Genomic DNA, 22,317 nt, shown 5'->3' with positions numbered 1-22,317 from the left:
AGGGGTTCTTCTGTTGGCTCTGTGGCAGAGGTTTAGCATAGAGGGTAGGGGCTGAGAACCGTGACAGGGAATTTCTTTTCTAAAAAATGCAGGGTTTTAGTTGCCTTCTTTTTCCTTATAAAGCCTTCCTGTGTCAATAGGCTATCCGCCTCCAACCCCCCAGCAAAAACAAGGGTGGCCCCTACATGCCAAAAGAATAATTGTCTGGGCTTTGTACGCTGAAACTGACTTGGCAAGCTCTCCATCTTGCAAAGAACACAAAGAGCTTAGTTTAGTCTGTGTGTTAATGCTTTACAATCATTACCAAAATACCCAAAGCAACATGCTCAAGGGAGGGTAGTGATTCTTTGTCTCTTCCCCCATCCCTCCCCCCTTAATTTTAAGTTCTGACATCCATTTATGTACTTATAGCTCCTAGCAGAAGCTGTCCTCTTTGGTCAACACACACTCTTGGCTGCCTTAGGCACTTTCAAACAAAGGGTTATGTGGAACCACACACAGTGGGTAGAACCTCTGAGCTCAGTCTACCCCAGTCCCATGTCCCCATGTCTGAGGTCCAAATCTATTCAACAGGACGGGGAAGGGGTCTCCCCTAATTAAAAAGTGCTGGAAATGCACACTTTCATAAGATTAATGTGACTAGGGGCTTGGGAAGGCTTGGTAAACCCTTCTTGGAGGACACAAGGAGAGTCCTGACACCAGTTAAAAGAACACTGATAATCAGTCCGACCCAAGCTCATAGCATGTAGGCCAGGTCACACTATCTAGGCCCAGCGTCCACCCTGCTGCATGTGGTTGTCTGGATGCTTTTGGATGCTCCCTGATGCTTCCTGACTAAAGCAGACTTCCTGCTCCATAACTCCCAAGCTAATATTCAGAAAAGTGAAAGTGAGGTCGCTCAGTCGTGTCCGACTCTTTGTGACCCCATGGACCGTAGCATACCAGGCTCCTCCATCTATGGGATTTTCCAGGCAAGAATACTGGAGAGGGTTGCCATTTCCTTCTCCAGGAGATCTTCCCAACTCAGGGATTGAACCCAGGTCTTCTGCCTTGTAGGCAGATGCTCTGAGTTGAATAATGGAGAACTGTGAAGGAGCAAGAACTTGATTCACACTGGGCTCAGATCTGAGATCTGACCTAGCCTAGGTAATTTTTCTTACTCCCTGGAGATATGTTCTCTTCTCTTACTGCTTCATCACGCAGGTCTTTGGTGAAAGGACTCTGGCCCTTTTTTATTTTGCCAGTGTAGTCAAATTTATGCCATGATTACTGAAGAGATTTCTCCTCCCCCTTTACACAGATCATTATTCTGAGTGAGAAAGAACTCAGGCAACATAAGCTTTGCAAAGACTAGGTGGGTTCTAAAGCCAGCAGGAATTCCTGCCCTGCTCTAGTGTTCTGTGACTTAGGGTCAGACTGACTTTACCTCTTTCAATTTAAATTTCCAATAAAGCACAGGTTAATAGTAGTATTTGCTGATAGGCTGTTTCCAGTATCAAAGGGAATAGTATATTTAAAGTGCTTTAGCAGAGTGCCCAGCCAGGAAGACAGTAAGTTATATGTTGCTGTGGTATTAGAGAAGATTTAAAAGTCTTGGTCGGTGGAAGAGGCACACCAATAAGAGCTTGGGTGAGCCTACCCCTTTGAATCAGCAGCCTTCGTCATCTTGTTTGGAACAGTTATGCCAGTTTGGACCGAGAAGCTAGTCACTTTATGTTAAGTCCCTCCAGATTGGCAGGATCATAGTTCCCTATTACCTCTCTGCTAAATAACAGGCACTGGTTCTTGGCCAATTTCCAATTTCTTCAGCTTGCCAATCTCCATCTTGGCAAGGAACCGAATAACACACTTTCTGAAAATACAGGTTTAGCAGTGACTAAAAGAACTCCCCTTCCCTTCAGCGATGGAAGGCTAAGTAATATATTCTCCTCATGATGCTAAAAGGCAAAAATCCATTTGTTATGTTCTTATCTCACTTGATGTCCCAAGAGGAAAGGTATGTCTGATGAATCAAGAGATAAAATTGTAACACTATGTCTCTACCAAGATAAGTCACATGTTCCTGTCATACGTACAGCACTGGGCACAGCATTTTATACGTATGATCTCAAACTCTCCCAACAACCCTGCAAAGACAGTCCCAAAGAAGTGAAGGAATTTGCCCCAAACTGGACAGCATGAAGGGATGGAGACAGGACTGTCACTTGGCTAGCCAGCTCCAGAGCCTGCACTCCTGCCCCTGCCATTCACCGCGTAGTCTCCTACATTTTGGCTTGTCCAGAAGCTTCTGACTCTAGAAAGCCACCAGAAGCTTTGGGACACCAAAGATCTGACATATAACCAAAGTTGATGGAATATTAAAAACAAAACAAAAGCTCCAAGTTATAAATCCATTTGTGTCATTCAGTCAAAAGTTTTCCTATATGAAGCTTATTCTGATAATGTGTCATGGCTGACAGGTTTTGGAAACATCTTCAAAACTGGTTCAAAGACCACATACAAAACCCAGTCTCATTATTTTAAGGTCACAATTCGTTCTTTGACCAAAAACAGTATTCGCTGACCCAAATCCTGACTTCATTCACTAGATTTGGCTCCAAGGACATTTTCCCTGTGGTAAGAAGTCACATTCACCTTCAATGAACCAGATTTTGCCATGGCTGAGAGATAGTCCAAAAAAACAGAAAACTCCAACAAAAGTAGAGTTCCAAAACTGTTCTGAGCAGTGGCAATATTGTTAAAAAAAAAAAAAAAAAAAGGCACAGCAGCTCTCTGCTCCTTGAAATCATTTTCTTTCTTGGTTCCTGGGACACAGCTCCATTTTCTGCTTCTCTGTCTCTGTCAGACACCCCCAAATTAGTGTCTTCTTTCTCTTTACCTTGCACCTTTTGCTCCCCTCCTCTTGAAACTTCTTTAAAAGTTTATGTATTCAACACTATGTCTCTGGTGTGTGTCTATTTAAATCTTTAGTCATGAACATTTCTAAATTTATAAAAAGTAAAAAGAATATAACAAAGACCATGTACTCACCCACCCTTAAACAACCATTAAAATTTTGCCAAACTTATTTTTCCTCTACTCTCTGCCTTTATTTTTTCTGAAATATTTAAAAGTAAAGTGCACACGTCACTCCTATCTGAGGCCTGTCTGTCCTCCATAGGTGTTAGAGTCTGCAACCCTAGGCCTGCAGTCTTCTCATATGTGGACATATGAGAAGGACACCATATCATTTCAAAGTAGGATACTTCGCTATGTATCTAGAAAAATAAAAAGGACATTCTCTCACATAAATACGATGTCATTAATACAGCTAACAAAATTAACAATAACTTTTTATTAACATCTAATACATAGAATACACATTCAAATTTCCTTGCTGGTCTTCTCCTTTACTTCAGCCATAAGGAATGACTTGATATTTGCCACACGCTGTTCTTCATACACTTTCAACCTGTACATGTGAGCCAGCTACTCTTATCCTCTAAGGCCCAACACACTTTGTACATTGGACATTATTTACAGCATTTGTTGGTATTCTGTATTTAGTCTTGAACCTATATTTCTATTCAACTGTGAATTTCTCAATGTCTCAAGTTTTTTCATCTTTAAAATAAGGAGAATAATACCAAGTCCATGTGTTTGAATTTTTTTAAAAAAAGATATGTAAAGAATAGAAAGCATGAGTCATATAATCTGGCAAATAATCGGAGTTTTACAAGTTGAGTTTCTTTCTTTTCCCCTAGTAAGATCAAGTGTACATGAGCCAGACTAGACGCAAATGCCTGAGAGGCAGGCAGGGACCTGTTCCCCAGTACAGGAAGATAGACTAAGTAACGGTAGATGTGGGAAAGGAGAAATAAAATGGCTGCAAGGTCGAGTACTGCTCTAGGACTTTACCAGCAGCAAGATTTGTTTTAGTAACACATTATCACTCTATTCCAGTCACAGGTCAGTAGATACAAGAAGAAAAAGGAAAGATGTCATTTGGAATCTATAGATGGAAACTCTTGATCTCAAATTTCCCGTTCATCTCTGAGCTCTTTATTATGCTAGGTTGGTCTAGCCAAGAGGAGGCCGAAAGGCAGTCAGGGTGACTTACTGTCAACTAATGGGTGAGGAAGAGGTCGAGAAAGTCAACAAAAATTTGCGGGACACTTTGGGTTCTATAAAGATGCATTTTTTATCTTTTAAGATTCATATCTTTCTAGGGCTGGAAGAAGTAGGGGCTGGCCTGTTGAACATGTAGCATTGCTATGGAAACAGCAACAGAGCTGTAGGCAAGAGTTCTGGCTTCTGGGGCTGGATCTGGTCATGACCAAGGGCACATTAACTTCCAATGGGTTTCAGAAGAGGGAGATTGGTAGAAACTGGTTCCAAGAGCCAAAGAGACAAAAATTCAAAGAGAATAGAAAGGTTAAGTGACTGGCTCAATATCACCATGCTTCTAAGAAAAAACAGAGAGCAGACTTGGAAGAAATATGAAAAGTGATGTAGTTTGAAAACTGTTAAAAGAATCATATGATTTTCAAGAGCTCTGATCTAGTGCTGGGAGTGTGGCATTTTAAAATGCACTTAAAGTTAACTTGGACTATATGAAAATAATTTTCTTCTTCTGTTCTATTCCACAAAGATCTGGAAAACATTCCCAGCCCTGTGTCAACCTTAAATGAGAAAAGAATATTTAAAGAGCCACTGATTTGTAATGGAAAACTTGGATAAATTGACTATTTATACTTGGAGATTTTTATATTTCTTTTTGTCCTTTCTTCAGAACACACAGCTAAGAAAAGCCATGATGTAAGTCTGCTCTATTAGACCCCATTGGCAGGCTGTTTATTCTGTATCTACAGCATAGCAGCTTCTCTGACTGTAGCACTTTGTGGAAAAGCAACCAAAGAACATATTCGAGCTTTTAAAAAAGTACACTGTTGATATATCCAGCATGAGACTGGAGAGAAAGGGGTGTCAGAATGCCTGAGTTTTCAGTTTGGGCTCAAGGTTTATTAACCAAAGTTATTTAAGCTTTCTGAACCTCGAACTCCTCATCTTGAAAAACAGGGTGAATAATTATCTATTTACTGATATAAAGAGCAATGTACACATGAAAGGTATTACAAGCACTCATCTGATAAGCAAAACTGGAATAAGTCTTCATTAAATGCCTACTATCAAATTATTTGATCTATACTGAGATCCAATATCAGAGATCTATCTGAGATCCAAAATCAGAAGACTGAGGTCTTCCCTAAGTATATACTCTTACCATTTCATTACTTTAGTTGCGTTTATTATCTGGGAAATCATGCCCAACTCTATGCATTTCTTTAAGAAACACCTAACCTAATGAAGCGTAATTCTAAAGGGTGTAACCAAAATGTGTGGTGAGATGGTGTGTTGGATGAGGGAGACTAAACCACACAACATGAGGTGTGGTGAATGTTACATCTGGAAAAAAGAACAGAGTACTTCCCACTGAAGGGTCACAATGTGGCAAGAGAAGTAGCCTCCCTTGACTTAGCTCTGGAGGCAGGAGAAGGATAAATGAATAAAGATCCTGGGAGCTGTATTTCAGCTCACAAGGAAGCACTTTCAGACACTTGTGTATGTTAGTTGCTTAGTCGTGTCCAACTCTTCACGACCCCACGGACTGCAGCCCACCAGGCTCCTCTGTCCATGGGACTCTCCAGCAAGAATACTGGAGTGAGTTGCCATTTCCTTCTCCAGGGGATCTTCCCGACCCAGGGATCAAACCTGGGTCTCCCGCATTGCAGGCAGATTCTTTACCATCTGAGCCACCAGCAAAGCCCTCAGACACTTACAGCTGTGTAACAATGGCGTAGATGGGCATAGGACAATATGCAACAATGGAGTAGATGGGCACAGAAAATACCTAGATACTGTGTTGACTTTGTCAACAAAGGTCCATCTAGTCAAGGCTATGGTTTTTCCAGTGGTCATGTATGGATGTGGGTGTTGGACTATAAAGAAAGCTGAGCACCAAAGAACTGATGCTTTTGAACTGTGGTGTTGGAGAAGACTCTTGAGAGTTCCTTGGACTGCAAGGAGACCCAACCAGTCCATCCTAAAGGAGACTGGTCCTGGGTGTTCATTGGAAGGACTGATGTTGAAGCTGAGACTGCAATACTTTGGCCACCTGATGAGAAGAGCTGACTCATTTAGAAAGACCATGATGCTGGGAGGGATTGGGGGCAGGAGGAGAAGGGGACGACAGAGGATGAGATGGCTGGATGGCATCACCGACTCGATGGACATGAGTTTGAGTGAACTCCGGGAGTTGATGATGGACAGGAAGGCCTGGTGTGGTGCGATTCATGGGGTCGCAGAGAGTTAGACACGACTGAGTGACTGAACTGACTGATACTATGAGAAATGAATGAGATGACTACACTGCCTTCTGAACCTCACATTTGATGTGAAAGTAACCCTGAATTTCTTTTAGGAATCAGAATTCTTAAGAATATGGACCTGAATCACAGATCCTCAAGTTCTATTCCCCTCTCCAAAGCCCTATTCACCTTTCCCTACAAGTAAAAACACCGTTAAGGGAATGTTTCAATGACTTTTACTCAAAATGGAAGAAAAAGATAAAGGGGGGCCATTGCTAAATTAGGTTATCTGGTTTTCAATGTATCTTTTTTTAGCCATCAGATAGCTCTGCTGTAGCTGGCTGAATTAGTGTCTTCAAATGTGGGTGACTAGGGCAATAAAAGGAAACAAACTTTTATTTTTTCATTTTAAGAGAAACCAAATAAAATACTCAACAGGATTTTTTTCCCAAATGTGGCCATGCAAGCACAACCTGGCTGATCTGCAACTGAGCACTATTAACATCTATTTATAGCCAGTATTTTCATAGATGAATCACATTTACCATGAGACAGTTAATATTAAGGGCTCAACCAACTCTGCTGAGAACCCCATAATCTTACTACTTCTCTTTCCATTCTCCTTTCAGGGAACTAAGTTATAGCTTTATGGATCCACACAGAGAGAGGGGGAAATCCAAGTGGAAATGTAAAGCTAGCCGACAGTCTGCTCCCTAAATGTTAAACACATTCAAACTTAAGGCACTGAATCACTTTCAAGGTTGTCCCTTGGCGAAGAGCGTCCTCCAGTCGGCACAGACTCCCTGTGCGTTATGCAGCCATCTTGCTATCAAAAGAGTTCACCCCCAAACTTCCTACAAATGAGTTTAAATGGCACCGCATTATGTCACAGACATAAAAACAGGACTAAGGACTGTTCAAGGTGCCGTCAAATAAAAAGGAGTGTGGCAGACGTTGAACTCATTTTATGCATGTGAACCTGTAATCAGGGAGGTGAGGCTGAGACAGAACAAAGGGTCGGGGTATACATGATAAAGGTTCCAAAAATTCGACGACTTTTAACTGCAATTTTCTAGTAAGTCTTGGGGACTGAGTGTCCCTTCTCCACCCACATGTGTGCAAACACACACACTAAACTTTGTGTAGGTACCAGCACTACCCTGATTGTTGTTGTTCAGTTACTAAGTTGTGTTTGACTCTTTGCAATGCCATGGACTGTAGCATACCAGGCTTCCCTATCCTTCATTATCTCCCGGAGTTAGATTAAATTCATGTCCATTGAGTTGGTGAGGTGATGCTATCTAAGCATCTCATCCTCTGCTGCCCCCTTCTCCTTTTGCCTTCAACCTTTCCCAGCATCAGGGTCTTTTCCAATGAGGTGACTCTTCCCAGCAGGTGGCCCAAGTACTGGAGCTTCAGCTTCAGCATCAGTCCTTGCAATGAATATTCAGGGTTAATTTCCTTTAGGATTGACTGGTTTGATTTCCTTGCAGTCCAAGGGACTCTCAAGAGTCTTCTCCAGCACCCCAATTTGAAAGCAAGAGTTCTTTGGTGCTCAGCAGAATTCTTCTTTATGGTCCAACTCTCATATTGTACATGGGTACTGGAAAAACCAGAGCTTTAAGTACACAGAACTTTGTTGGCAAAATGATGTCTCTGCTTTTTAATATGCTGCCTAGGTTTGTCATAGCTTTCTTTCCAAGAAGCAGTGTGTTCTGTTGGCAAAACTCTGCTAGCCTTTACCTTATTTCATTTTGTATTACAAGGCCAAACATGCCTGTTATTCCAGGTGTCTCTTGACTTCCTACTTTTGCATTTTAATCCCCTTTGATGAAAAGGACATCTTTTTTTAGTGTTGGTTCTAGAAGGTCTTGTAGGTGTTCATAGAACTGGTCAACTTCAGATTCTTTGGCATCAGTGGTTGGGGCACAGACATGGATTACTGTGATGTTGAATTGGCTTTCCTTGGAAATGAATCAACATCATTCTGTCATTTTTGAGATTGCACCCAAGTACTGCATTTCTAACTCTTTGTTCACTATGAGCACTACTCCATTTCTTTTAAGGGATTCTTGCCCACAGTAGTAGATACAATGGTCATCTGAATTAAATTTGCCCATTCCTGTCCATTTCAGTTCACTGATTCCTTAAGATGTCCATGTTCACTCTTGCTATCTCCTGTCTGATCACGTCCAGTTTACCTTGATTCATGGACCTAACATTACAGGTTCCTATGCAATATTGTTCTTTACAGCATCGGACTTTACTTTCACCACAACTGAGTGTTGTTTCCACTTTGGCCCAACTGCTTCATTCTTTCAGGAACTATTACTAATTGCCCTCTGCTCTTCCCCAGTAGGACACTGGACACTTTCTGATCTGGGGGGCTCATTTTTCAAGGGTCATATCTTTTTGCCTTTTCATACTGTTCATGGGGATTCTCCAGGAAAGAATACTGCAGTGGGCTGCCATTTCCTCCTCCAGCAGACCACATTTTGTCAGAACTCTTCACTATAACCCATCTGTCTTAGGTGGCCATGCACAGCACTATGTCCTTTTGCCACTACAAGGCGGTGATTCATGAAGGGGATTACCCTCATACTGATATTAATTTTTGTCTTTGAGAGTCTCCACTCTTAGTTTAGCTTTACCATGCCCTTTCCTACAGTCTTTACTAAGGGTAAAACTCTTTAAGATTAAATGATGACATACACAAAGCATTTAAGATAGCACCCGGCATGTGTTAAGAGGTCTACACACATTAGCTGCTTCTGTCAGATTCTCAGTACCATTTTTCTGAATTTCTAGCCCGTGGTTCACAGATGACTCATCTTTACTATGAGGCAGTCCCTATTGATACTTAAGAGCCAATCAGCTCTATTGAGGACTACACGATTCAGTCATTCAAATGAATTCCTGCTGAGGTCCAACTCTGTTGAACACTACAGAGACAGACATGAACAACAGGGACCCTAAGCTCACAGAGTATGAACGATAAACTCATTACCAGGTAGCATTATCTCCATTTTACATCTGAAGGCTCACAGAGGTATAGTAAGTTGTTCAAGGCCACAGAGCTAACATGCTGGAGTAGTGATTCAAATCCAGATCCATTTGATCCCATAATCTCAGAGTCTTTCTTGCCATGCTCCTTCTGCCCACACCCAAGATGCCAGCAAAGTGTCTGAGAAAAGCCACTTTGTGGCTTAGTTTCTGCACATAAATGATGCATGAAAACAAAACATTTTTACTGAATAGACCAAGTGCTGAAAGGGCCAGAAGTTGTGAATTCATTAATATTCATATTTTTGTGTAATTCTGGGTAGCCAGAATTAACTGTACCCATATCAACAAAACAGACATTAGTCCAGATACAAAAACAAGCTTGCACAAATTAGCAAATATGATAACTGATAAGTGGGTACTTCATAAATGTTTATTGCATAACAATATTGAAGCAGGATATTTTCCTTTACTAAGTATACCTTCTTATGAGACCCTAAGTAGATACAGTATAGTGATTTGCTGAATTCTAAAGCCAGACGCCCATGCTGGGACATGGCTCTGCTACTTTCTAGCAGTATGACCTTCAGCAAGTTACTTAGAAGCTATGCTTCAGTTTCCTCTATTGCAAAACAGAGAAAAAGTTTTTGAGAAGACTAAAGCATTAACCAAAAGAAAGCATTTAGTATTTATTTGCTAAGTACTGAATTAATGTAAGCTATCATTGTTATTTTCTTCTTTAAACTGGAGTAGTTTTGATTGGTTACCCTGATATCATAGTAAATTGTCAAGACCACAACCAATTTCTTTCACGGAGGCATTCTGAAGTTCTTTTATACAGCCAAACAACCTGTTTTCCACCATTCAAATATGGAAATAAACAGGTATGCAGAGACTAAATTACATCTAAGTAGCATCCAATTATGTAGAATAAGCAGTTTTTGTTATACAAAGAAAGAATGATTAATAAAATGCAACATTTATAGTAAGGAGTTGGCTAGGGGCTTGTACGCTGGGGGGAGGTGGTAGTTAGAATGGGCCTCAATTGACATTTGGCTATTTCCTGTAACTAAATTAAGTAAATAATTGCAAAAAATTCTATTTGTCCTTCTGCATGAACACATCCTTACCAAAATATATCACGATTTCAACCAGCTTACGCCAAAGAAAAACTGACCGAGGTCACTGCATAGGAAAACAAAGCAGAATCTGCTTCTCGGGGCCAACTGCACTGTATTTGTATCCATAGATACAAGACAACAGACAAGCACAAAATTCTAAAGCGGGAAGTCCCAGGACCTCAGAGATCATCTAGTCTCAGGCACAAATTCTGTAGTAAGGGGGACCCATTAGGGAGTGAGGACCAGGGTAGAGGTCAAGGGAAAGAAACCTTATTTCATCCTGAATGACCTCATGGGGTCAACCCAGCCTAATAGCCTTATTTTACGAGCTGCGACCCAGAGCCTAGCTAATTAAAAGCAGAACTGAGATCAGAAGTCCTGTTTCCTGATTCCCAGTCTATCACTCTCTCACATTTCTGAAGGCTGGCATTCAATGGCTCTGAGAGTCACAGATAATCAACACACTAGGCTGTTAAACTTGACAACTAGGCAGGCAAATGTCTTTGCAAAACCATCAGGCATTATGTCACTAGTGACAGTTATGAAAAGAGTAAGGCATCATGATTTGTTATAAACAAAAGCAATTTTCCATTCCATTTTTTTCCCTTTGTAACCTAAAAATCCCAAACCACCACTGCTATTACAAAACTTTTCTTTTCCTCAGTATGCACCCCTGGGCCAAGCACAGATGCATAAAAAATTTGCCAAGAGAAACAATGAAGTCACTGATAATACAAAGCATGAGAGTATCATGAAATTCATGTCTTTGTTTTCTTCCTCTCGATACTTAATTACTTCTCATTACTGATCAGTTTGTGGTTGTTGGCAGAAGGGTAAGGAAACTCCACCACTGTAAACATGCGGAGACACACACTCCTCAGTCAACCCGAAGTCTGCACACGAAGGATCTGTTCACAAACCCAATTGAACACCAGCAAGAATGCTGAAGCTATTTTCCCTAGTCCCCAAAGAAGATAGATGGTTTCAGAAAAACTCTAAACAATTTAAAAAGGATAAACATAACATAAAAATGTTACAGCTCATTCCTTTTTTAAAAAAATCACTTATAAATATCATCATTGGCAAATGATATGTGCACTCCTGGAGGATTTCACTCAACTCACTTTAACAATGAGGTGAGGAGGAATATAGCCAATATTTTATAATAACTATAAATCGAATACAACCTTTAAAAATGATGAACCACTATATTTTACACCTGTAACATATAATACTGTACATTAACTATAATTCAATTTAAAAAAAAAAGAATGAAAGGTGAGGGAAGACAGTGCATATATGGAGATCCACTCAGTTTTCTGTAGCAGTTTGTGCTCCATGCTAAGTTGCTTCAGTCGCATCCGACTGCGTGACTCTATGGGCTGTAGCCCACCAGGCTTCTTTATCCCTGGGGATTCTCCAGGCAAGAATACTGGAGTGGGTTGCCATGCCCTCCTGCAGGGGATCTTCCTGGCCCAGGGATGGAACCTGCGTCTGTTACGTCTAACCTGCGTTGGCAGATAGGTTTTTTTTTTTACCACTAGTGCCACCTGGGAAGCCCTGTAGTAGTTCGAGTTGCCTTAAACTCAAAGAGCACTACTTATGAGCAAAGCTTAGCAAGCTACCCTGTAGCTACTTCTGTAATGTAAGTACAGAAACTTACATTATCTTGGAATTCTGGAAGGCATACCTTGGATAAGATTAATGGTGACAGAGGAATCCTTATTGAATAGTAACAGAATACAAGTTGATTCTTATCAGTAGCCTATTGTTCCACATTTGACTACCTAGGTAAGATGAAAGCACAGGAATGCATCATAGAAGTCACAAAAATAACCCTACGCTTCCAGGAAACTAAAAGAAGTAAAGAACCAAACACATTTTACCTCTCTTTTAAACTAGGCTTCTATTTGATTTTCACAGAAATATGAATCTGTAAGTGTGGCAGATGAGTTTTTCAAAGATGGCTGCAGTTAATTCTTCCCAGTCATCTGCAATGTGACTCTGCAGCTCCTTCCATCAAGAAGTGGGATCTATTTCCCCACTTCCTGAATTTGGGGTGGCCTTGTAATGCTCTTTTACCAAAAAAACTGAAGACTTGGAGTAGGGGAGAATAAGCGATGCAGGGGAAAGTCAATGACAACTATCGTCACAGATCACTGTTCATCACATTCTTGGGATGCTGCCCTGAGTCTGCTCTATGGGGAAGCCTGGTCCAGACCACCAGAGGCTGAAAGCCCACGTGGAGCAGAGATGAGATGATCCAGCTGAGATCAAGTTTGTCTAGCTGAGAGTCAGATATGGAGTGAGCCCATCTTAGCCCATTCACACCCAGTTGAGCTGCAAGATGACTGAAAATGCAGAGTGACCTACAGAGTTTTGAGCCACTGTTATTTAGTAATGTAACCTAAATTGTGGATAGGCGACAAAGTAGAAGGAACAAATCAGTCATTTTCTTAAATAGCCATTAGGTATGAAACACCAGGTCAGAAATCCCATGGGACACATGAATGTATTAGATAGAATATCTGAATGTATTAGATATTAATATTAGATAGAAGAAACTGAAGGCCTTGTCCTTCATGTGAGAACATTTATATAAACAAAGTGGTACATAATATTTAAGTGTTTTAAATGTATCTACTCTATATTAACAACCCTCCATTATTCCTATAGGCCAGAGTAATGATCTCCCTGAAGTGATCAAGGTAATCCAAAGGGGTAGGAGAAAAAAACTGGATTTCTTATTTTTTATTAATATTTTTCAGTTTTATTTTTGAATATGTTTTCATAAGTGAAGTAGCTCAGTTGTGTCCGACTCTTAGCAACCCCATGGACTGCATGCCTACCAGGCTCCTCCATCCATGGGATTTTCCAGGCAAGAGTACTGGAGTGGGTTGCCATTGCCTTCTCCCATAAGGTACATAGCATACATTAATATGCTAGTATATGAACATTATTTATTAGTACATAAATATACATATAATGGGGCTTTCTACAGTCAAAAATACTATATATCCTAACCTTCCATCCCTATATAAAAATATACTCCCTTTATACCTTTGCATTTCTCAAATAAATAAGTCCTTTCCTGGATATGTAGTGCAGTGAAAGTGAAAGTCACTCAGTCATGTCCAACTCTTTGCAACCCCATGGACTATACACTCCATGGAATTCTTCAGGCCAGAATACTGGAGTGGGTAGCCATTCCCTTTTCCAGAGGATCTTCCCAGTCCAGGGATCGAACCCAGGTCTCCTGCACTGCAGGCTGATTCTTTACCAGCTGAGCCACCAGAGAAGGCCAAGTAGTGGACAATCAGTGACAATTTTACTGCCACAGATCACTATTCATCTCTACTGTAATTATTGATAAGTAATCTCTTCAGCAAGGCTACAAGCATTTTTCACACACGGTGTCTGTATCCATCTCAGACAGGGTGTTTATAACCACCTGTCTTTGGCAGTACAGTATAATAGCATAAGACATGATTCTTTAAGAGCACAGGTAGTAGAGCCAGGTTGTCTGGATTCAAATCCCAGTTCTTCCACTTATTGGCTGTGCAGCCTTCATTGGTGCTTCCATTTCTTTGCTGTAAATAGAGATAATAATATCCCTACACTTCATAGGGTTGTTGTGGAGAATTGAATGAGTTAATACATGTAAAAGGCTTAGAAGAATGCCTGGCATGTAGTAACTTCTCATTAAGTATTAGCTACCATCAACATTGCCACCACCATCACCACCATCACTGTTGATCTCTAGCAGCTAATAAAGGAAATAAATTGTGATGGAGGAAAGTCAGAGTGAACATGAATTATAGAGGAAAGATACTACATGACTTGTTAAAACTTTGAAAGTGAATGCTTTAAATTTCTCCAGATGGACACTGTAACTTTAAGGCAGGGTGCCCCACTAGTATCACTTTTTTTTTTTAAATTTTACTTTATTTTTAAACTTTACATAATTGTATTAGTTTTGCCAAATATCAAAATGAATCCGCCACAGGTATACATGTGTTCCCCATCCTGAACCCTCCTCCCTCCTCCCTCCCCATACCATCTCTCTGGGTTGTCCCAGTGCACTAGCCCCAAGCATCCAGTATCCTGTATCCACTTGATAGTTGGTTTGTTACTGACGAAATACATGATAAACAGGTAAGCCACTAACACCTTCCAGTTCTGCTGTTACAGCCTGATTGTTATGCTGAGGCTACTGAACGATTCTCAGTTGAAAATTAACTCTGGGATTCTTTCCTTAAGCACTGTCTTTTAACTGTGATCTCTACTCTGGTGAAAACCATTAGTCACAGGTTCACTGTATATCCATATGCAGCGTTTAGATTTCTGTGGATTTCCTATAGGGCACAGACCCACGAATTCATGTCTTTTAAATACGCTATTGATAATCTATGCTAAAAGAAAGGCACGGTGGCAAGAACCATTATATATCCTAGGAGAAAGGGGGTCATACAGATCATCTCCTCACCCACCTTACCTCACAAATCAGGACACTGCACTCAGGGAGGGTCACGTCTTAACTAAGTCCCACAGCTGATTTGTGACAGAATTCTTTTCACCTGACTTCTGTCTAGTTCAGTGCACTTCATGACCCCAGATTTACAAACTATTTCCATAAACTTTATACTTGAAAGTGTACCACCTGTATTAAGAAAAGTAAGACAGTCACACCATAAATAACCAATTTAGTGCAGGACACACAGTGGGCCTTCAATAAATGCTTGTTGAAGGACGGGTGGAGAGATGAATGGACGCTTAGCTGGTTGGTTATGAAGTCCTCAAGGTTCCTAAACTGTTCTGCACTCTGATTTCTCAAGTGGTGCCAGCAAGGTGGAACTGGAAAGAGTCACTTCTTCAACAGAGTACCCAGGAAAGACACAAAACCATTCTTTCAGTCTTCTTTTCTTTCTCCCTGAATTCATGGTTCACAATTCATTAGATGAAATAGATAATCAAATAAATTTGCTTTAGTTCTTAAATTTTTTTTCTAACTATAAAGGTAGTACAGAATCACTATAAAATTGGAGGGAATAAAAATAAATAATGTTAATAATAAAAGCTAATGTTTATTGGTGTTAATATTGTATTAGGCATGCTATAAACATATGACATGTATTGACTAATTTAATTCTCACAGCAACTTTAGGTTATGAATATACTACTATTATCATCCTCATTTTACAGATGAGAAAGGCAGAGAGGTATCGAGTAACTTGCCAAAGTTTTATAGCCAATAAGTAATGGAGGAGAGATATGAACTCAGGCAGAGTGGTTCCAGGGTTCACGGTCTTAACCATTCTATTATACTGCCACTGCTCAAATTTTGGTTTCCAATGCAAATTATAAAGAAAAGAACTGATTTATTATTAGAGAAATGCAGATCAGAACTACAGTGAGGTATCATCTCACACCGGTCAAAATGGCCATCATAAAAAAAAATCTATAAACAATAAATACTGACGAGGCTGTGGAGAAAGGGAACCCTCTTGCACTGTTGGTGGGAATGTAAACTGATATAGCCACTAAGAGGAACAGTATGGACATTCCTTAAGAAACTAGGAATAAAACTTCCATATGACCCAATAATCCCACTACTGGGCATATACCCTGAGGAAACCATAAATGAAAAAGACACATGTACCCCAGTGTTCATTGCAGCATTGTTTACAACAGATAGGACATGGAAGCAACCTAGATGTCCATTGACAGATGAATGGATGAAGAGGTTGTGGTACATATATACAATAGAGTATCACTCAGCTAAAAAAGGAACGCATTTGAGTCAGTTCTAATGAGGTAGATGAACCTAGAGCCTATTATACAGAGTGAAGTTATGTCAGAAAGAGAAAAACAAGTATCATGTATTAATGCATATACATGGAATCTGGAAGGGTACTGATGAGCCTGTTTGCAGGGCAGCAATGGAGATGCAAAAATAGAGAAAAGACTTGTGGACACAGAGGGGAAGCAGAGAGTGGGAGGAATTGAAAGCGCAGCACTGAAGCATATACTTTACCATGTGTGAAATGGCTAGCCAGTGGGAATTTGCTGTGTGATGCAGGGAGTTTGAATCCAGTTCTCTGTGACAACCTACAGGGGTGGGATGGGGTGGGAGGAAAGTTCAAGAGAGAGGGGACATATGTACACCTATGGCTGATTCATGTTGATGTATGGCAGAAACCAACACAATATTGTAAATCTTCCAATTAAAAAATAAAGAACTGATTTAAAAACTGATTAACTTGACTAAGTTAAATTGAAAACTTCTTTACCACAAAAGACATAAAGTGAAAATGTTTAAGCTACTATCAGAAGAAATAATAGCAAAACATATAATCAACCAAACAGTAACTTATAGAATATATAATGAATTCCTATAAATTCATAAGAAAAAGGCAACTAATATTTACAAAAGGAAAATGGGCAAAGACTATGAATAAGCAATTTATGAAGAAACTCAAATGGCATCTAAACACATAAAAGGATGCTGCTCTTATGAATTCAGGATGCAAATCAGATATCATTTCATTTATCATATTGGTATAAATTCTATAATAGCACGTGTTGATGAAGATATAGAGCAAGGAGAACACTTCTACTCTGCTATCAATTGGTACTCCACTCAGGACAGCAGTAATCCCTAGTAATGTTGAGAACACAATATAGCAGAGTCCAAAAATCCCACTCTTACGCCATAAAGAATACCCGAAGAAATGCATATACACAGGAAGAAAATGTCAAAGTATGTTCACAGCTGCATTTTTTTCTAACACTAAAAACATGTAAATTATTTAAATATCCATCAACAGTAAAATGGATAAGTAAATGGTGGATTATTCATACAGTGTAATATCATATAGCAGTCAAATATGTAAAATAAGTAAAATGGAACAAGAATCTCAAAAACAGTACAAAAAACCTTTCAGAATGCTACACGCAATATGCTATGTTTACATTAGGTTTGAAAATCTGCAAAGTAAAACTATAAATGGCTCAGCAATATTAAAAATATAAAGTATAAAACATGCATGGGAAGAATAAACACCAAATTCAGTATGGTTACTTATGGGGTAGGATGTGTAGAAAGTGGGTTAAGGAAGACGTACATAGGGGCTTCTGCTCTATCTATAATATTTTACTTAAAAAACTATTTTCTAATGTATTGGATTATTTGGGTTAATCTGTAAGATATTACCCAAATATATAATAAATGGAGATTTTACAAATCTGCGTGGTAGCATGTAGTGACTCATTATATTTTCATACATCTCTGTATGCTTGAACTTTTCCAGATTTTTTTTCTTTTTTTGGCCGTGCCTAGTTTGCCAGCCAGGGATAGAGCTGTTCCCCTTGCAGTGGAAGCCAGAGCCCCAGTCACTGGACCACCAGGGAATTCCCTCCAGAATTTTTTTTTTAATGTAATTTTGGCTGTAGTGGGTCTCTGATGCAGGCTCTTCATTGCTGTCCGTGGGATTTCTCTAGCTGTGGTGAGCGGGGGCTACTCTCTTGTTGCGGTACTGTGGGCTTCCTGTTGCAGTAGCTTATCTTATTGTGAGAGCCCGAGCTCTAGGTGAGCGGGATTTAGTAGTTGCAGTGCACGGGTTCAGTAGTTGTGGCATGGGTTAAGCTGCCCTGCAACATGTGGAATCTTAGTTCCTAGACCAGGGATGGAACCCATGTCCCCTGCATTGGCAGGCAGATTCTTAGCCACTGGACCACCAAGAAAGTTCCACCCCTTCTGATTTTTAAAGAAATATTATCACAAATGAAAAGCAAGGCACCAATGATGATGATAGTTTCTTGACTTGTAGGAATGAGTAAAATTAACAATCTTTTTGAACATCACTGAAGTAGACTGTAAGTTCAGTTGATATTTTCTTTTTTCATTAGAAACCTCAAAGGTGGAACAGATTATTGTGCTATTGTAAATTAATTTCAAACCTATATAATAAGATGTACAGCTATGTACCTTCAAATATTACTTTATTTTATAGTTTTCATAAAATTCAACTACCATAGGCATTGGGGTTCTTATTTTGGAGATAAGGGCTCTAAATATAAACCCTTGACTTATCCAAGGACAGTTCTGGAATTTTAGCAGAATGTCAGGGATGCAGCCAGGAACCAAGCCTTCATTCCTTTAATATTAGACTTTATCATCATAACAAAATAACCCAAAGTATTTTATAGCAGTAATTCTGATAATTCTATCTTAAAGCACCAAAGGTTAAGAAATTTAAAAACATTTTTTTAAGTTCCACAGGGTTTCCTTGTGGAACCACAATGTGAATCTGCAGAAAGTTAGAACAATTAGCAAATTTACCATTTTATAATTATGTTAAGTACGTCTTAAGTAAGCACTTAAGCCGAGGTTGGAGGTATGACCCAGGTCCCTCAGGTGGAATGCTCGGCGGATGAAGTTCAAACACAGTCTGTTTACCCATGGACATAAGTGGCCTTAATCAAAGCAGAACACATTTTTTAAAATGTTGATTTTAAAAACAGAAGTGTAAATAAGACTGTGATTTATGAATCTGCTAATACCCTTCTCTGCTGTAGACTTCACAAAGACTGAGTCTTTGGCTGTGGTAAATATATATGCTGTATAACATGAGTGCAGACTTGTCAAAGCAGTAATAGGTTCTCTTAGTAAAATTCCACTTCCACTAAGCATTACAAATTGTCTTTCTTCTTTCCAGCCCTTAAAGAATGCGTTCCAAAAGCAGTGACAAGGAGGGCTCAGCCCCAGAGCAATTTCCAAGACCTGGAAAAGACCACAGTTTCCAAGGGCCTGAAGACAAGAAGCAGAGACAGCAAGACAAAGACCCCACCAGGGAGTCAGATGCAATCCTTCCATATCCTAAGTCACACAGTGGTAACGGCCACCAAGGAGAAGACCTCTCCAGAGATGACCTCTTATTTCTTCTCAGCATTCTGGAGGGGGAACTGCAGGTCAGCTGGCTTAAAAGCATCGCCCTCACGCTTCCCGGGGAAGGCTGCTTATGAATTTGCTGTGTAGGCTGCCACAGACATAGCTATCTGGGCTTCATACTTGTATGCACATGAAAGCAACGTGTAAGGACACATACACAGAATCCTCGTCTGGCAACACGAAGAGTAATTAATCACATCTAAAAGGGCTGTCATGATGACATGAGATTGGCATGTACATGTGAAAGGTCACATCCTCCACTCAGGCTGCTCCAGCGCACAGGCTCGGAAGGGTAACAATAACAGCTGATGACTTCTGGGTCAGTTTTAAATGACAGTAGGTGCTTTTATACCTCACGTGAACTGGCTCCAAGATTTGCCCCAGCATTATTAACCTACACAAAATAAACAGCTGCTATACATACAGGACAATCTTATTTCATATCCCTGAATATGAAAATATCAGTCCATTGAGGAATATCATGTTATCTACTTGTCAAACACAATGAAAAATGTAGAATTCTCTCCATGCTGTCTAGTTATCACAATAAAAAGCATTATTCATGTGTAACTAGATTGTAAGAATGATAAAGGGACATAGTTTTGCTACCTTTTGTGAAAGGTGCTATAACAGAATATGATGTTTATATTTGAAAGAGAAGAAACAAGAAAAAACACTCAACACAAGAAATCACTTGCAGAGACTGCTCGTAGATAAAATGGGCTTTCTGAAATGCCTTTTGTTCCTACAGGCTCGAGATGAAGTCATAGGCGTTTTAAAGGCTGAAAAAATGGACTTGGCTTTGCTGGAAGCTCAGTACGGGTTTGTCACTCCAAAAAAGGTGCTAGAAGCTCTCCAGCGAGATGCTTTTCAAGCAAAATCTGCCCCTTGGCAGGAGGACATCTATGAGAAACCAATGAATGAGGTATGTATTGTAATGAGGAGTGTGCACCTAGGGAGATGAAGTAAGCTCACCAGCTAGTAAAGCACTGGGCCTGGCAGGTGAGCAGGACATGTAACTCCTTTTTCGGTTATTTATAGTTGTATGTTTAAAACCTACCCAAGGAAGATAAACACTACATGCTCTACAGGAAAGAAAAGGAGAATAAATCATGGACAGGAAGCAGGATGTTCCCACTGGGTTTGTTTCTTGACATCAGACTAAAACCTAATAAATGCAAGAGAATTCCTCCTACTTTCTCTCTCCCCCTCTCTCCTTCTTGTACAAACACGGACACACACACACACACACACACACAAAGAAACACAGACACTTGGACCCAGACAGACAGACAGACAGACACACACACACATACACACACGGGTCTGTACTTCTTTTAGAGATCTGAAGGCAATAATAAAAAACAGATAAAGTTCAACCATGGAGGTTAATTTATTTGAAAACACTGGAGTATTATGTCATAGAAATTCTGAGCATGAATGGAAATGATCTGAAGAACTGTCCAAGAAACAGAGTTTTAGGAAGTATACATTTTAGATGAGTACATATCCTCTTTTTCTTTCAATAGTTTAATGACAGTGAAGACCTTGCCCCCCCAACCAAGTGTGCCCAGCAAGGACAATGGCGAAGATGAACAGTTTCAACACGGCCACCACTGAACAAAGATACAGCACTGCTTGCTCTTTTACTTGCTGACATTTCTGAAACTCCTTTGCATCCTTAGTTTATTCTTCCATTTTCCTCTGAGACCTTGATGGAAAATTTCATAATTTTTCATTTTTATAAAAAAGAAACAACTAGGAGCATAAGCTAAGGCTGAAGAGAGTGAAAGCAAGTTTTGGACAAATTTCCCCCATGGTCTGGCAACCTACCTCAGAAATGACCTCTAATGTCCCTGCTATTCTTGTCTTGGGTGTCTCATGAGAGAAGCCTACCATCTTGCCAAATTGTTAAGGAGTTTGGTCATATGGATCTGCTTCTCTGAGGGGTGAAGATGAGACCACCCAAAGTCTGTTGATTGAGCTTTAATCCAAAATTTAAACAAGAGAAGCCGAACCCTCATTCAAGTCAAGTGTTAAAACTGTATCCAAGCTCCCAACACAGTGACTGCGAAACAGCATTTAGCACAAATTTAACAAATGCAAATTAATGATCACTGAACATATCCTCACAGAACTCCACAAACAGCATAGCCCCTCAACACTGCAGTGTAAAATGAAACAGAATAATTTCAAACTTATCTTGAAATCAGCAGGAAAAAGTTTTAGTTACAAAATCTACTGCACACTGCAAAATTGGAAATACCCTCTCTGCAAATGCTTGCAATCCTAACTTTGCAAAATGTCCCTGAAAGTTAATCATAGTTTGGCCCTGCTTTATAAATCCAACCTTTCTTGATTACTCTTCCAAGAAATACCCTCCCCCTGACATACACCACACACACACATATCTTATATTCCCACGTCTATGATTTGTCTGTTTTCTTCTCTTGCCTACTACATCCCTCCTATAGATTTCTCTCCTCAGCTTCAAGACTCTCTCAGTTCCTTGAAGACCATATACACCCAGTTGCTTGCCCTCTTCCTCTATCTAGGAAGTGATGGATGAGGGGAGATATGTAGACAATAAACAATAAAGGAAAAATATGACAATGAGTCCCTAGATAGGGTTGAAGAAAAGAAAGGAGGAGGAGTGTTCCCACTGCAACCATACCAGGGAGCACCGTAATTACATCAGGATAAAGATGTGCATACAAAAAATTTATTATTTTGTTTTCTTCCATCCTTCTCCTCCCCCACCTCATAATGTTCTTTTAAAAAAATGTAAAAAATCTCAACTATGTCTAGGGTAAACTAGAGGGGATTTATCTATTCATAATGCAAAATACCTTAGAAAAACAAACTGTTCTCAGCTACATCACATGTTAGGAACACT

The 22,317-nt window shown here is 39.9% G+C and overlaps 2 protein-coding genes across 4 annotated transcripts in view; one reads left to right on the top strand and one right to left on the bottom strand.

The window, feature by feature from the left end:
• Nucleotides 1–22,317, bottom strand: part of CMSS1 (cms1 ribosomal small subunit homolog) — a 395,379-nt gene that overhangs the window by 250,666 nt on the left and 122,396 nt on the right.
• FILIP1L (filamin A interacting protein 1 like) overlaps nt 1–22,317 on the top strand; it is a 308,326-nt gene that overhangs the window by 171,496 nt on the left and 114,513 nt on the right. For both annotated transcript variants that reach the window (XM_002684706.6, XM_059887756.1), the window contains exons 2-3: nt 19,189–19,441; nt 20,173–20,346. In XM_002684706.6, the coding sequence (XP_002684752.2) occupies nt 19,199–19,441; nt 20,173–20,346 (417 nt within the window). In that variant the 5' untranslated portion in view covers nt 19,189–19,198. The remainder of the gene's footprint in view (nt 1–19,188; nt 19,442–20,172; nt 20,347–22,317) is intronic.

The sequence above is a fragment of the Bos taurus genome, chromosome 1 (assembly GCF_002263795.3).
Source record: "Bos taurus isolate L1 Dominette 01449 registration number 42190680 breed Hereford chromosome 1, ARS-UCD2.0, whole genome shotgun sequence".
Taxonomy (NCBI): domain Eukaryota; kingdom Metazoa; phylum Chordata; class Mammalia; order Artiodactyla; family Bovidae; genus Bos; species Bos taurus.
The sequence above is the reverse complement of the archived record's forward strand: the minus strand, read 5'-3'. Positions and strand labels throughout refer to the sequence as shown.